At 33.6% G+C, this 12,748-nt stretch overlaps 1 protein-coding gene across 1 annotated transcript; it reads right to left on the reverse strand.

The window, feature by feature from the left end:
• Window positions 1-1,947: 1,947 nt before the first annotated feature.
• Window positions 1,948-10,762, reverse strand: LOC130629685 (pre-mRNA-splicing factor 38A-like). Its single transcript, XM_057442991.1, has 9 exons — window positions 10,585-10,762; window positions 6,863-7,022; window positions 6,112-6,233; window positions 5,699-5,784; window positions 5,473-5,514; window positions 5,207-5,266; window positions 3,691-3,761; window positions 3,088-3,132; window positions 1,948-2,141 (listed from the first exon to the last, which is right to left on the reverse strand). Exons 1-9 carry the CDS (start codon window positions 10,712-10,714, stop codon window positions 2,030-2,032), a joined length of 828 nt encoding a protein of 275 aa, XP_057298974.1. The 5' UTR covers window positions 10,715-10,762; the 3' UTR covers window positions 1,948-2,029.
• Between the last annotated feature and the right edge of the window lie 1,986 nt (window positions 10,763-12,748).

Below are 12,748 nucleotides of genomic sequence, written 5' to 3' on the forward strand. Positions count from 1 at the left end.
GTCAACGAACGAGATAAAACTTGCGACGAAAAGTTAGAATGGGAAAATGATATTGCGGACTTAAAGCGGAAATGCTTTTAATTTTATTTTAGAAGATGAACGTGATTTGTTAAATATTTTGTTATTTATTTTTTAACGTGTAATCGATAAACATCAAAAAAAAATGTTTGCTTTTTTGTCACTCGGGCCACTCGCCAATATTAAATCTCGCCAAATATGAACAACTTTATGATTCGCCAAAATTTAATTCCCGCCAAATTTTTATTTTTTTCTGGATTAGCTAAAAAAATTGCGCCAAAATTGGCGAATCAGCTTATTCGCCAAAAATTAGTTCTCTTAAAGTAGTATCTGACCTTTCATAATGCGAATAAGTATTAAAAATTACTCTTGAGTTTTTTACTGCAACGTTTATAGTACTTTTTCAGTTCAATTTTGTATTTCTTACTTTGTCATTGTATTTCACACATGTACTAACACACTCAGTCAAAAAATAAGAACAGGCAAGGACGAAAATCGAATTTTAGTATTTCAGGTATAGAATCACCTTAATAGAGTAAAATCTCTCTATAGCGGACAACATTGGGACCTTAAACGTTTTAAGAAGAAGTGAAAGTTACATTGGCGCAAAAAAGTACACTTATATATTGTGTAGTGACATTGGTTTTAAAGTGTATCAAAACACAGAAAAAAGAGAAATAATATATTATTTTTTCACTTCGTAAGGTAAAACAAACTCAACAAAGAGTCAAAGAATCGTAAAACGAAAATGTCAAATACCGTCTTGGGAAAAATAAAGAGTGATAACGTAAATTGGGGAGTTACAACGACGTCTATAAATTATGAACTGACTACAGGTTTTGTTACAAGAGTTTGATCCTTATTTCATCCGGTGCATTTTGTTATATTACCAAGAAACGAGTGCAATTTTTACTTTTTTTTCAGTTCTACAGTGCGAAACGGGAACTTGTCGGTAATTTTCTACTTATAAAAACAAAAATTATTTTTACGAAAGAAACTAACAATCAATTATTCTTTTGTTTCAGCATAGTCGTTAAAGTGAAGTGCGCTCCCAACCGTAGAGGTTCGAAAAGAGCACATCCTTTTGGCTGAATGATTCCTTTTTTGGATGTTTGCAAATGTTCAAATTAAATGGATTTTGATAAAGTGAGTGGTCGTGGTTTCAATTCTCATTGGATCCATCATATTTGCAGTACTTTGGAAGTTAACGTGTAGATTTACCCATACTCAGTGATAAATTTTTTACAAATTTGGGATTCCTGGGTTGTATTGTAACTGAACATGCCTCGTGTCTGAAATGCAGTTTTTTGTTTTTACTATATTTGTATATATATTTTTATACATTTACTATCAATTTATAAGCCATTGTGCTAATTCACCAAATTTGTAAGCAACTTTAATACATGTAAAACTCATGTACAAAAAATTTTGTAGTGTAGACAGGGTTTAAAATTGATTTTAAAGTGTTCTTTTTTTTCATTACAGTTACACTTCATACCGAAAAAACCTAAATATTCCGCTGAAGCGTAGGCGAATGAAGTCGATTCTCCAAAATTTTATATATTATGTAAACTAACCGCTATGTTAAAAAACTATAGTCATCAACGACATGCCTGGGGCAAGTTAACTTGGCTTAAACCTCCTTGGCTTAATGCAATATACGTTGTTCTTTCGCATGATCAAGTTTTACAAGGAGAAATTTCTGGCGTAGATTGCCTAAAATGACATTTTTTTAGCGCAGATTTAAATTGGAGAACGGTCAAATACGTGAAGTTTAATTCGGAAAATGGTCAAATGCATTAAATTTAGTGTAGATGTTTTTCACTTTGTCAAAAAAAATTAGAAAAGGCAGTGGTTTAATTTTCTGTCCAAAAAACAAAAAAACAACGAACCAAGGGGACGTTGAAACAACACAAGAAAAAACATTCATTAAAATGCATATCGAATCTATTTACAAGGAGACTGGGAACAAGTGTTTTTTTAAAAAACAAACTTCACCCACGTCACAACATTATCTTCTACTGCGTTTGGGAGATCGAGAACGAGATCGTGAGCGGTGACGTCTTCGTCTAGGTGACCTCGAACGACTTCTACTTCGATGCTTGTGGCGTCGTGGACTTGGACTAAAATCAAAATCAAAGGACTTATATTTAATTTGTGTTACTGGCAGTTAATTCGTTGTTTAAGGTGACGACTGTTTTTTTTATATTTAAAAAAGAGGGCTATAGTATCTCATCCAAAAAATTGATCTTATTTATCCGCCCAGAAAACTTGTTATAACCTTATTAAACCATTTTCGGCGCAGCATATTTTTCTTACAATTTTTTGTTGGAAGAAAAACTCTACTTGCCGTCTAAACGAGTTTCCATAGTGGCATTCAGGTTTGAAGTGGCTTCACGAAGAGAGCAAAAGCACTCATTTTCACGAGTATTTCATTTGAGGGGGTGGAAAAAAATTACATTTCGTAGATATTACCTTTCGCGGATAATCATTTGTAGTTTTGAGGGTATTATTTTTTGCGAATTAAACATTTTTTCTTAATATTCAGCTTTTACACTATTTCATATTTTTAATTTGTTAGTTTTTGGCGACAACGTACCTTTTTTTCCCTCGTGTACATGAAATTGCTCTTTTTTACTTTAAGATGAAATTTTCGTTGGTATTTGGTTTCGCGGCTAGTACCTTATTAATATTTCGCCGCAAAATCTGCGTAAAATAAATTCATACAAAAAAACTCGTCTGGTTAAGCGTTAAGCTAAATAACAAAATCTGTACAAAGAAAAAGGTAAGTCACTTAAAAAAAAACATTTTCACTCGGAACGGAGATATTTTATGACTGTCAGAATCAGTGCAGCCACAAAATTAAATATGCCTGCGTTTTTTTTCAAAATAGCGTCTTGATGTTGAAATTGGAAAGGTAGATTCTATATAATGAGTACTACTTTATTAACCGCTTTATTAAAAACAGTGCTGTGTCATGCTTTGAAAAAAACAGATATATTATTTAGAGCTATCTCTAACAAATCCCTTTGAATGGTATATTTCCTATCTTCTAAAAAAGTTTCTCACCTTCTACGACTCCGACGGTGTGGCGATGCTGAGCGAGACCTACGTCTGAAAAAGTAAAATTATAATCGCCTTTTCATCACCTTACTATAACAAACTATAACAATCCAATCTATAACAAACACACGAAGTTGCTCCCTTCCCTTCCCCTCAACTCATACATCCTTTTACAAAATTTTAGTTTCTTTTAAAATATTAAAGTAGACACAGCATATATACAAGAATTCCACGAAATTCCATTTTTGGAAGGATTCGTGATAGTCATCACATTTAATTATCTCAATGTGTTCACTCAGCACATTGTTACTACGCTGGTTGTTTCTAGAAAGTTCTCGCAATCGCGACACACCCACTAAGTCTTAGATAGAATGAAGGGTCTTCTCTTTAACTTCTGAAATTTCAAAAAATTAAGTTAGGGCAAATTAGACATCACTCAGCCCTCAAATTAGTGTTAGGAAGAGAAGAAAGGTTTATGCTATAGAAATAATTAATAAAATATGTTCATAACGAAAACACAACATTCCCTTAACAAGTTGCTTAATGCTGGAAATAATCTCAAACTATGTTTCAAGAATAAATCTCTGCGACGACGAGATGAAAACTAACCTTCTCTCCGGAGAGCGACTCTTTCGTCTCCTCCTCTCTGGTGTTTCACTGCGTTTCCTCGGTGGAGAATCCTGCACAATAAAAAAAATATTTAACTACTGTTACCAAATGTTATCTTACGTGGTTTACATTATTGCTTAGCAACATGCTCTATAACAACGAATAGAGTCACATGACAAACCTTATGGGAGTATGTTAGTTATATATCTCTAAAGGTCACTTATCCCCTGCTGCGATGTTAATTTTAAATGTTGCTTTATGAGTTTCTTTACCCTTAAATTAAAAGGACGGGCTGTTTTTGAAAACAAACGTTCTTTCATTCGACAAATAATCAGCTTGTCGAAACTACAGCTGCGATTGGTGGCTGAGTACAAAACATAGACGGTTCATGTTTGGTACCGTTGCGTAGCCTAATTCATCCTTTTCCGAAAACATGGGAGAAGGCCTTTTTTCATGACAACCTTCTTCTTCAAGAGCTATACTAGTCCAACTGTGTGGATGTTTCTGCCCGATTTTGCTAATATTTAACGAGACTCGTCCTTTTAGGGTTAAGAACATAAACAGGCAATTGATGATGGGACGCTTTAGGAAAACACACCAAGTTGCTCACCCGTCACAGAATCTCAAAAGGTAAGAAAAAGAAAGAAATGTTAAAATTTATTTTCACAAAAAAAATACAACATATGGTAAACTTTTAGTCAAAAGATAGTCTAACGTTTCTTTGATAAAATAGTTAGAATCATTTCTTTATTTAAAAAATTCCTACCCCTGCAGTTCTTTGTACCAAAATAATTTAGATTCTATTAACCTCGATCTATATGCTGCTTATAAACCGGTTGTGTTGACAACTATAATTTTTTTTCTGACAAACTTTTCTGGCAAAATGTTTCGCAAAATGTATCCACAAAACGTTTAAGTCAAGTTTCAAGACTTGAATTTTGCGAAGGCATATTTTTGCGATTCAGTCAATTTCAGATATTTTGCGATGACTAATTTTAGCATATAGGTCTATTTTAGATAATTCGCGAAGATTGTTTCTGGGAAGGGACTATTTTTTGACCATTTCCGAGAATTTTTTGCGAATATAGGTAAAATTCGCAAAAATAAATCAACTTGAGGTAATTTAAAAGTTAATGAAAAAACAAATGACCCGAATAAGGTTAAAAAATGATCAGTCACACTAATCCAGCTATTGTTCCAATTGCACTCACAAACAATTTGAACGTTATTTCAAGCATTCGCTTAATGAAAGTAGCCGTTAAAGCGTTGTTAGCTGCAGCTCCAAACATTTACATACATCCTCAATATGCTTAGTTTATATTCCACGCGTTTCAAAGGGCAACAAAAACAAAAAAGAGATACAGGAAAAAGCCCATAAGTAAAAGAAAGAAGCTAAAACATGTATTTTAAAGGGACTTAACGGAAAACGTCATGAAGAAGCATTGCTAGTGTCTTTAAAAATAAGATTGTCAAAATATTACCCAAGAGCTATAAATATAAAAGGAAACCAACACACCTTCATATCGTCGTCATCATCAGACTCCATGTCATCAATGTCATCTTCCAACGCACTAACCTACAGTGAAAAAAAAACAAAAACAATTTCATAACATAAAAATTCCTTACGCATCTCTTGTATGATGCCTAAGGAATTATCAGAAATATCAGAAAGTTTGGTAAAAAGCTGTCTTTTGAAAAAGTTTTAGAAAGCAGAGGATAAAAGCCTACAAATTCTTGTCTGACTATTCACATAATCAATACACAGAGACACAAGAATCTTACTCTAGGTTCAAGTTCTTCCAGTTCCTCTAAAACGTGCCGTTTCTAAACAAAACAAAATCACAACAAAAACTTAAAGAAAGAGAATAATTGTCATACTGCGACTTTAGTTCTGCCGCTTAAGCATTTATCAAAGTCAATATTTTAGGCAAAAAAATACATTTGAAAGCTCTGTAGCTAAAAAGACGTTTATCCAAACCAGTGATAGAAAATATTAAATTCAACCTACCTGTATTCGTGGTAGCATGATCTCACAAACTCGCTCTTCCCTTAACATTTCGTCGATGAACTCATCCATGTGAATAACATGGAACACTAAAAACAAAAAAACTTGGTGTTCGGGAAAAGCTTTTACTTCAAAACAACAAACAACTAACAAACAAACAAGTAAGTAAATAAACAAACAAACAAACAAAAGCTTTGCTATTCATTTAAAAATTACCCCAGCTTCCAAAAATAAGCCAACACGTCCCAACAGACTGCGCCAAAAAACTAAAACAACTTTCAGGGATCTGTACAAAAATGATGTTGAATACTTAAAGAAAAATGCTTTTGAAAAAATGGATGAACCAACTGGATTTCTGTCTGCCTAACAAACATAAATTTAACATGATTCTTAAGCTGACAAGATTTATTTCTTACCTCCATTTTTATCTTTTCTTTTCATTTTTCTGTAATCGTTATAAAGAGGTTCCAGATACTTGTAACACTCTAAGGATGTTCCAACAAGTCTCATGTAATACGCACCAAGTGCTCGAACATATCTAAAAAATTAAGAATTATACTTTACATTTCTTTCAGTGTTTTACCAGAAATTCTAATATCAGCACTGTCGCTATGTTGACAGCGGTTGTTACATTTTTTTGATCAATTCCCATACGTGAAAACAAAGGTATAGAGGCATAAAGCTAATACTTAAGCTAAGATTTACCAGAAAAAAGCATACGCTAAAATTGTAAGGCTCAGTTCTGCATGCAAGACCTTGTGTTTTTTACTTAATAGCATGATTCAAATATTGTGCGAAATGCTATGAAAAGCGATTAATTTCTTTGCCCAGAAGCACTGCAAAAGACTTCATACATTGGTCAACTAGCATAACAACTCTTAAGAACAGAAAAAAAGAGTCTTTATCACAAAAGCAAAAATGCAGAATGCTGCTTGCATTTCACAAGTTGTGGTGAAGACTAAAGGCAAAAATCCTGTCCTAGAGGCTGGATTGCATCCAATAACAACAACTATACCTGCCTCAGACATAAGTTGGCCTCAGGTTTGAGGTCTTGTTCCAATTTTCTCAAAACAGAAATTCAATTGATACCATCATCATACTGTACACATTGTTAGTAAGTCATTGTTTTTCACTGCAGAGCTAAACAAATATATGCACAAGTCTTACTTATAATCTTCATTTTTGATGAACTCAACAATGATATCTTTTTCTGGTTGAATTTGTAACATCTTCAAAACTAAACACAAGAAAGGTGTAGGCTTGATGTTCCCGCCAAATGTTCCACCAATATGCTCCAAAGCCATGGCTTTATCAACCAGCAGTTCAGCTAAGGAATAAAAATGGATTACCATGTATAGAATGTTTGATAAGATCATTTCACAGATCACTTGACAAAAAATAAAATAAAAAACAAGGTCCTCAAAAAATCATTTTTAATTTTCCAGTTACAATTTCAAACATTGTTGGTAGTAAGTCATTGTTTTTTGCTGCAGAGCTAAACAAATAGATGCACAAGTCTTACTTATAATCTTCAGAAAACGAATTTAGCTTAAATGGCTGAGTAATACAGTCAAATAACTTTTAAATTACTAATCGCTTTTTTTTAATTTACGTTTCTTAGCTGCTGGCTTTAAATGTTAAACTTCTGGATTTGTTGTCAAAAGCTGCTGTTTCTGATGTATTTGAGCCTGTCAACTAGGTTTCTGATGTTTGAGTAATTGGTGCTCACAAGCAAATCATGGTATATACATTCTCCACCTTATCCAAAAAACCTAAGTCAACTACCCACCCTTTTTGTTGTTGTTTTTTATGCAAGTTTGATGTCAAAACTGGCAAGCCATCAAGAAATATTTTGCATAAGGTTCTATTGCAAATTTAAATAGCAATAGATAGGTCATGTTTATCTGCAAAATTTTATAGAAGTGAGAAAAAAATAGTCATTTTTTCTTATAAACAGTTAACGACTTCCCAAATAAGAAGCTAAAACAAAACAACGGACAATATCTCTGTGTATAAATTGTTGAAGTTGCATAAACTGACAGTTGCTACTGTATTGTTTTTTAATTTAGGGACCGTCAACAAAAACTTTTGTCATGCAAAGGAATTTTTTTTGTTTTACAAAGTTTTTATAAAAAGCATACAAACTTAAACAAAATATGACGTTTTTAAAGCATAATGTTTAATTGTCTTACAACAGTATAAAGTTTTTAAGCTCCGTACAAATGTGTTTTGATAACTTTGGAACAAAATATGGTGTTATATGACTGTGTTTTAATAACTTTAAAACAAAATATGTTTAAGCTCTATACTATCGCATTTTAATGTTTTAATAAAAAAAATATGATGTTGTTTAAACTTTATAAGATCTTTAAAATTATATACAATAAAAACAATAAAAACACACAAAGCATTTCATCATCAGGTAAGTAATAAGATCTGGTTCTAATGATTTTAGTTTAAATTGTTTAAATTTACACAATTGCGTTTTGATGATGTTAGCAAATGAATGTGTATTATTTGTATTGGCTAATTAATTTTTGCATTTGTATGGAAATTTGTATGACCTTACAAAAAAAAAATTTTATTAAAATCGTATAAAATTCTTATATGTTTTAACAAAAAAAAGGTACAACTGACTAAGGCAAATATCTGGCGCTGTTTGTCATTTCAGCCCTTAAAACAGTGTCAGTCAGTTGGCAAATAAAAACTAAAAAAATGCGGCCAATGAGTTTCACTTTGTTCTGTCCTCTTGTAAAACAAATAGGACATTTGCCATACCATTACTGCACCAAGAAATTTTTTTGTACATCAGGGTTCTGTACTTAGTCCTTTGTTGTAGTCTTAGAATCACTGTTGGTGGAGTTCAGAAAAGGTTGTACATGGAATTTATTGTACGCAGATGGATTTGTTCTCATAGCAGAGGCTTTGGAAGAATTAGTTAAAAAGTTTAAGAAGTGGAAAAAAGGACTAAAAAAGAAAGGGTTAAGACTAATTGCAGCAAAGCCTAAAGTCATGATTAGTAGCATTGAAGCCAAGTGAGACATTGTAGTTGGAAGGTGGCCTTGTTGAGTTTGCAGGATTTGTTTGTAGTAACTTTGGTTTGTTGTAACTTTGTTAGCTAGCAGAGTCCAGGCAATTTAGGTAAAAGGTAGGTTGTATGAGGTCTGTGTAGGAAGTCTTATGTTGCACGGTAGTGAGACATGGAAAGTGAAGCAGGTAGATCTTGACGGCTTAGAATGGAAATATGAGAATGGTTAGGTGGATTTGTAATGCCAGTCTGAGAGTCAGAAAGAGTTCCGATAAGCTAAGAAGCAGGCTAGGTATCTGCTGTGTTGAAGATGTTATCCAGATAAGAAGATTGAGTTGGTTCGGACACTTGGAAAGAAAGGAGGAATTGGGTAAAAAAAGTGTAGAGTCATAATAGTTTCTGGGGCAAAGCTCAGTGGTAGACTAAGAAAACTTGGCAGGAGGTTATAAGGACAGACTTGATACAGAGGGATTTGAGTTTAGATCTAATGTAGTCCAGATCACTTTGGAAGAAGGTCAATATACCCCGACCAACCCATGCTAGCAACAGAAAACGAACGTCAAGCCAAGAATGATGATGATGATGATGGTTTATCTGATCCAAAAGAACAAGTTTTTGAGAGAATTATTTTGGTAATTCCTAAAAATATTCAAGGATATGATACATTTAAAATGGTTGTCAGCTTGTTTTAAGTTAACGATCGAAAAAACTCTTACTTACTTACTTACATACAGGGACATTTTGACAAATACCGCATTTGCAAGATCCTGTATTTAGTGGTTTTCCCTGACCAAAACTAATGATGGGTAGTTATTTCTTTTAGTGTTCCAGTTTGACATATGGGCTGAGGGGGGTTGTTGGTAATGCCTTAAAAACTAAGGCCGAAGGAATTTGTACCTCAGTTTACCGTCGTCTGTATCTCAGGCGTACCATGTGGGAAATTTTCATTATTCATTATTTTGCCCCTCAGCTTAGCTAGCTTGAACCCGAAACCCTCGGTGCCCAAACCGGAACTACAGCGCCGAAAGACAACCTCTGGAGACTGGGACATATATCCAAATGAGGCAAGGCTTGATCGCACAACTTTGTATGGCAAGCATTGGAACAAAGGCCCTTCGAAATTTAAATTAACACATTACATTACATTTGAAAACATCCAAAAAAAGAACACTTTCGATTGATTGCAACACCAATAGAAATTACGCAATAGCTTTTTCAAAATAGGATGCATTGAGTATATTTTATTTCTTTCTTTGTGGAACTGTGATGAATATGTTCATCATTTATGTATATTGAATATTTAATTATTTTTTTATTTTTTTATTATATGTTTTACTATACCGGTTCAGTAATTTTTTCATGCAGGGTTAAAGAATATGGCTCAGGGGCGACTAAAAATCGGAGGGTCATGAAATAGAGCATGGCGAAATGCGCGGTGATTCGAGTTGTTGTTGGAAATCCTAAGTGATGATGGTGTGGTGATGTGCAAAGCATGTCAGAGGGGTTTATTAAGATATTCTTTGAGTGATTACTTCACATTCTCATTCTCTGGAGTCATTATTTTTAAATAATGACATTTTTCATGCACTGGTAAATATACATGCAGGCAGGCCAACGGTAAACTGAGGTCCAACTTCCTTTAGCCTCAAAAGAACCCTAGTAGGGCACCTGCAGTTATTATGTTTTACTTACAGCATCACACTATAGATGACTTGCTATAAGCTTTGTATACATTGTTTTCAGCATGCAAATAGTTTTTTAACTAAAGATAGCACGTCATCATTCTCCTTTTCACTGGTTTTTAAAAATAAAACCCAATATAATGTCTCAAAGCAAACATTTGAGAATGCGTGTAATATACCTGTAAGTGCAAAACATTCTTCTTTCCAGTATTTACTCTCATAAATTCTAGTTCTTGTAATCTTTTCAACAAGGTATTGGGGATTTGTGCCTCTGATGGTTTTAGCATCAGACACTGTTCTGTTAGCCATCTTTGATAGAATGTTTTGTCCCGCTGGCCCTGATGTCACTAAATATATGGTAGTATCTCAAATTGGTTAACTGAGGCTTCGTATGCCAATGTTATGTGGTCTTATATGAAGTACTGCTTATATAAAATCGCCTTTGTTGTAAGGTACGCATGTTTGGCATTTTATAGCTTGTCAAAGCAACTTCATAAACAAATATGGCGCTTCCACGCTGACTGTTCATGGGATCAAATAAAAGAAAAGCAAAAATAATGTATCAATATTTTGAGAGTCCATTTCCTTTACTTTAGATAAAAACTGACCCACAACCGCTTGTCTTTTTCAATATATAAATATGTTCCGTTGGGTGTGTTTAAAGCTTTAGCAGCTAGCTACCTCCCACTTAGAAAAGAGTATATAATCAAAAATCAACTCGTACTAATATCGTACTAATTACGAAAATGATATTGTTTTATACTTGTTTTGATTTGTTTGAAAAATATTCGTTAAATTGCAAAATATTAGCTAGAAAAGAAGCTTTGTGTAAGTTGCCATCTTTGTCTCTCTCTTGAGAATGTAAATAAATTGCTTCGCAGGAGGGCGTGTAACTCTTCCAGGTGATAATTTCGCTGACTTAGCCATGGCCCAGGATTTTGTAAATAATATTGTATATAATATATTTTAATATTGATAACATGTACAAGAAGATAAATCTAGTGCTATTATTCTGGCCCAACTTACGGACCATTTTAGACACGGTGGCCCATCTCTTAGGGTGGGCCATCTTTTGACATGCTGCCCTGTCAATTGACGGGTCAGTACCAACTTGTGACATGGCGTTAAAAGATGTTTGCATACATCAAGACCTTGTATTTAACGTAAACTAACTCCAATAAAGTGAAAAAACTGAAATGCTGCAACTTTTTCTGGCATTTTGTTGTATATAGCTAGCTGAGATTAAATCAAGTTATGCATTTAAATTTTCTTGTGGGCAGCTATTTATGTTTAGCTACTTTTTAAGATAATCTTTGATGGAATTATTGCAACTTCATATTGCTCATTACTTTATCTATTTTTGTAATAGATTATATTTAAAGAATTCATGATTTTTCTCCTCCATTTATTTTTTGTTCTCTTTGTTTTGTTTTCTTAAGTCCTCTCCTAGAGACACTGCATTTGTCTACAGTTGGGCCAGGCCTGTCTTCAATTTTTTTTAAAATTTGAAACAGCCCATGTTACAAGGTTTAACTTTAGTCTGGGAGACTTCAAACTGACCCATGTTAAGGTGTCAATAGTTGGGCATGTCCCATCTTATGACAGAGTCTTTAAAAAGCATGGGAATTGTTTGTCAATACTTAGGCCTGTCCCATCTTATGACACATTTTCTAAAATTGCAAAAGTCTCTTATGTACAGTTCAGTTTGTCCCATCCGATGACACGGTTTTTAAAAGCGGGAGATTCCTTTGTCAATGTTTTGGCCTTACCAACTTAGGATGAATTTGCATACATTTGTCCAAAGTTGGACTGGGCCTGTCAATAGATGGGGCATCCCAACTGTGAATGCACGACCTGTCTTTTGACATTCTGTCTTAAGACGGGCCAGTCCCGCATCCAAAGTTGGGTCGGTGTCCGTAGTTGGGTCAGAACACTACTTCTATTATTCCTATTGCAAAAAGGTAATAACACAAGAGAATATTTTATAATTATTAACAAAATTCAACTTATATAGTTATAATAATTTACTTTTTTTCTTTTGCTCCAAGTTTTGTTTAATGGGTTTAAAGGGCCCTTTTTTACCATCCAAGTTATAACGGCAAACTGGGTTTAATTTAAAAAAGTGGTGACTTTTAACGTGGAAGCATGTTGTAAACACGAGAAATGTAGCTCTATAGTGGCTTTATTATTTTGAACTTTACTTTTACTGAATTCTCAACATAGACATAACATATAAACAGGATGAGATAAACTTTTTTAAAGTGGGAAGTAAAACACATAAAATTTGAACAGCATTTTTCAGCAAAAAGTATACCGCCTATCCATCCTTTTGCTAATGTAGCA

Source organism: Hydractinia symbiolongicarpus, chromosome 2, assembly GCF_029227915.1.
Source record: "Hydractinia symbiolongicarpus strain clone_291-10 chromosome 2, HSymV2.1, whole genome shotgun sequence".
Taxonomy (NCBI): Eukaryota; Metazoa; Cnidaria; class Hydrozoa; order Anthoathecata; family Hydractiniidae; genus Hydractinia; species Hydractinia symbiolongicarpus.

What these genes read in the sequence shown, in the direction of transcription:
- LOC130629685 (XM_057442991.1), bottom strand. Translation starts at nt 10,714, where the DNA reads ATGGCTAACAGAACAGTGTCTGATGCTAAAACCATCAGAGGCACAAAT. An exon ending in AAGAAAAGATAAAAATGGAG is followed by an intron (nt 5,785 to 6,111) that starts GTAAGAAATAAA and finishes TTTTGTTTTTAG; the next exon opens with TGTTCCATGTTATTCACATG. An exon ending in ATGATGACGACGATATGAAG is followed by an intron (nt 3,762 to 5,206) that starts GTGTGTTGGTTT and finishes TTTATTGTGCAG; the next exon opens with GATTCTCCACCGAGGAAACG.